The 3,940-nt window shown below is 52.7% G+C and overlaps 1 protein-coding gene across 1 annotated transcript in view; it reads left to right on the forward strand.

Moving 5' to 3' along the window:
• Nucleotides 1-3,306, forward strand: part of Med29 (mediator complex subunit 29) — a 7,285-nt gene extending 3,979 nt beyond the window's left edge. Inside the window, exon 5 of the mRNA XM_010614525.3 lies at nucleotides 3,101-3,306. Within this exon, the coding sequence (XP_010612827.1) occupies nucleotides 3,101-3,291 (191 nt within the window). The 3' untranslated portion in view covers nucleotides 3,292-3,306. The remainder of the gene's footprint in view (nucleotides 1-3,100) is intronic.
• The last annotated feature ends 634 nt before the right edge of the window (nucleotides 3,307-3,940 follow it).

The following is a 3,940-nucleotide window of genomic DNA, read 5'->3' on the forward strand; positions in this document are numbered from 1 at the left end:
TTTTTTTTTTTTTTTTTTTGCAGTACTGGTGATTGAACCCAAGGCCTTCATGTTGAGTTACAGCCTTTTCATTAAATTTTTTGAGACAGGGTCTTTCCTAAATTACTTAGGCTGGTCTTGAATTTTCTATCCTCCTGTCTCAGCCTCCCAAGTGCTGGGGTTATAGACACACATTACTGTGCGAGGCTCCTGGTCCTCACTCTTTTGTCCCTGTCTCTGCTCCCATTTCTGTCTCTTGCCTTTCTGGTCCTGTGACTCCCTATCTAGCACCTCCTTATGCTGTCTTCCGCCTCCCAACTCCTAACAGTTTCTGCCCATGGAGAGAGCCAGAACCCTTGAGTTATGGGGGCTAGAATCAGGGGCTTCATTTTTAGGGACCACAGCTAAGCCTGAGTCCCCAGCACCTCCATATCAGCCCAGCCTCCAGGTTCACAGGCATGGAAAGGAGAAGTAGCGGGGTCTAGGCCCTGACTGACTGGGGAGCAACCAGCCGCAAACAGGGTGTCCCCCTCCACCTCGCCCCAGGCCCTGCGTCAGCAGAACTCCAGTGCAGGGCATTGTGCAATTTGCGGTAGGCCTGGCCCAGCTGGACGCCTGGGTCCCTATATTTTTAGCCCCGAAGGAGAAGTGAAAAGGCTGGGGCAAGGGTGAATCATCGGTCCTGGGGAAGAACACAACTCCGGGAAGCAGGCCCTGGGGAGGGGGCTTCAGGGAGGGAGTGCCCCACCAGGCTCCCCATGCTGTGCTTCCCAGAGAGCCCGGCTTGGGCTTCAGGCCTGGGCAAGTGCTGGGCTGAATGGAGGGACCAGCCCAGGCCCAGCTGTTGGTTAGGGTGTGAACGGCCCAGTGACTCAGCCTGGTTGGGGAACTGCCCCACCCAGTACCTTCAGTGCCCTGGTTCCTATGTCACCACCCAGGGGGCTCCTATCCTGGACCCCGTGTCTGCACAGAAACCCCTGAACTGTGGAGGCCTGTGTGATTCATCTGGAGCCTGAGCGCCTACACTGAGAACCTGGGAAGCGGCCAGCTATGCACGTGTATGTGTGTATGTCCGTCCCAGGAATCCCTGCTCTGCCCCTGAAGTGCCAGGACCTATGGGAGGCCTGCAGAAGCATTGGCCTAGGTGGGATGTCTTCGGGGAAGCTGTAGTCTGTCACTTTCTCTGGTTGAATCAGTTCCCTGCCCAACCGCCAGATTATCCAGGACAATCTTTCTTAACCGAAAGTCAACTAATTATGGACTTTGATCACCTCTAAAAATGCCTTCACAGCAACACAAAGATTAGTGTTTGATTGAATAACTGGGACTGTGACCCTGCCAAGTTGACACATAAAATTAATCAGCTAGTCTTTGCCACCTGGGCTCCCTCACACATGTCCTTAGTAAGACTTGTCTCCAGCTACAAAGTCCTATTTCTGTCCAGCAGGATGCAGGATCTTGCACACATCTGAAAACGCTGTCACCCACTCATCAGCAAAACTCATCAGCTTCTAGGCTGAGGACACACCACATGTACTGACATATTTGTCAGCCATGAGCACATATGCAAGAAGACAGGTACAGCTGGCCTCTTGGGGTGGTGTCAGCCTGACAGTGTCATACACAAGTACAAGCAAAACACCCATGCACCCAGGACACAAGGCCCAACCCCTTAAAACCACACTCAGGGAGACAGTGGGCAGTGCATTGAAGAATGCACATCCAACGGCCACATGGTAAAAGATGGGCCCAGGAAGCTGTATTCATTCAACAAACACCGAAAGACCCTGTACTCTTGGAACTGTACCTAGTGACAGTGTAATAAAGTAACATGTGGCAGGCAAGACAGAAGTTCCCAGAAACAACAGAGAAGTGAAATCAGAAGTGGGAAAGACATAATAACACACACAGTGGTATTTGGGAATAAATTAACAAGAAATTCAAGTGGCTTAATGGTAAAGAGTACTAGCCTAGCATGTGTGAGGCCCTGTGTTTTAATTCCTAGCACTACTAAAACACACGCGCAAAGGTTTGCATACTAAGAATTGTTAGTTTATTGAACAACATTCAAAGTTTGAGAACTTTCATCGAATAGTGGTTTCATGAGCATTCATTATGGCCTGTAACAGGTGTTGCAGACCATAGAGGTTACATGTATTATTTGTTAAACTGATGACAAGGTGATTTAAAAATGTTGGGGGCTACGGTTTAACTCAGGTGAGCATGGGTTTGCGTCTCAATACACACAAAACAATGTGGTTGTGGCTCCCCTAGAGTTCTAGTCACCCTAGAGGAGCAAGGGTGGTTGGAACCCAAAAGCTGGAGAACACCCTGGGCAACCTGGTGAGACACTATCACCAAGAAAAAGAAAAAAAGGACAAGTCAAGGAAGGTCTCACTGAGTAGATGATAGAGGAGACTTGAAAGACAAGAGTCATAGGGATACCCAGGGCAAGAGCACTCCTGAGAAAGGGAACTACAGTGCAAAGGTCCTGAGGCAGGAATGTGCTGGTGAGCTGCTCTGAAGCTTTGGCCACACCAGGGAGCAGGGATAGGAGAGGAAGCTCAGACGGGTCACAGAGGGTCTTGGTGAGGACTTGACTTCCGCTGGCCTGTCAGTCACGGGAGGTTGTTATAGCCTGGCACAAATACACTCCAGGAAAGTTATGTGTGAGATGCACTGCTGCCAACACTGTGGACAGACGCGACGCGAGCACACCACACCTGGCAGAGACTGCCCTGCTACATGGTGTCCCCAGGAACCCCATTCCATTGACAGTCCCACACTCTCAAAGGGAGCAACCAAACCTTGCGAATACCCAACCCTTGAGCAGCACTTAACTGTTCGCTCTCCCGCATCGCACTTCAATTGCTAACTCAGCCCTGTAAGTTCAGACCAAGGCGCATGCAATGAAACCACTGAGGCAAAGTCGGCCCATCTGCACCGAAATAGCAATAAATGGATCACATGTTGCTTAGACTTTGCCTGCCTCAGTGGTCTCAATCGTGCCTTGGTCTGACCTTAAAAGCCCTGCCCTCAGTGCAGTAGCATGGGCTGGGACAGATGAGAATGACTCAGACTGGGCCTCTCAGGTGTGTGCCTGCTCCTGCTCTGCCCGCAGATGCACAAGTGAGCGTGACACGGAGCAGCTTCCCATCACGAGCGCTGTCGACGTCAGGGACCAAAGTTCACCAGTTTCACTGCCCCGTAGCTGGGCCACAGAGGAACCACATCCAGACACCGCTAACGTTTGTCATGCACATTCTGTCTCAGACACCCACGGATAAAGCCCCGGATGCAGATGAAGCCTGAGCCACAGTAGTCTGGATGCTGACATTCAGCGCCAGGTCCTGCAGTTGCTCTCACTGGGTCACTCCAGACCCCACAGTATCAGAACTGCACACAGATGTGCAGCAGGTAGGTCACAGGACCCAAGAATGCTCCCTCAAAGCCAGCTGCAGCAGCGTTGAGGGGCCTCCCAATGTCGAGCGGTTGTAGTGCACGTGATGGAGCCAAACAGGTGGCGCCAAACAGGTGGCTTCACGTATTACAAAGCACAGCCTTGTCCCATGGGATGGCAGGCACATGGCCCTCACACAGAAAGCTAAACACCGGTACACGAAGCGTTCACACTTGTCCAGCTGCACGCTCAGGGCCAGGGACCCTTCCTCCAGACGCAGGGAGCACACTATTCGCACAAGGTGTCCACAGTGGCCCGAGTGTCACACACACTGAACACCCAGCCTGCCCCTCAGCCACACCCGCGTCGCCCGGGGGATCTCGCCAGGCGCGCACACGCCGGGCACACGTGCCATGAGTACACGCGCGCTCGCAGCGGCTCTCACACCCCCGCATTTCCCGTCCCCGCTTGTTTTTCTGGAAACTCTGCTCTCGTTCTCCTCCCCCCAGGCCGGAAGCGCTCGTGGTATTTTTAGCCTCTCCGGTTTCCGCCCCTTTCCCT

Source organism: Fukomys damarensis, unplaced genomic scaffold, assembly GCF_012274545.1.
Source record: "Fukomys damarensis isolate Sample0158 unplaced genomic scaffold, DMR_v1.0_HiC HiC_scaffold_19, whole genome shotgun sequence".
Classification (NCBI taxonomy): domain Eukaryota; kingdom Metazoa; phylum Chordata; class Mammalia; order Rodentia; family Bathyergidae; genus Fukomys; species Fukomys damarensis.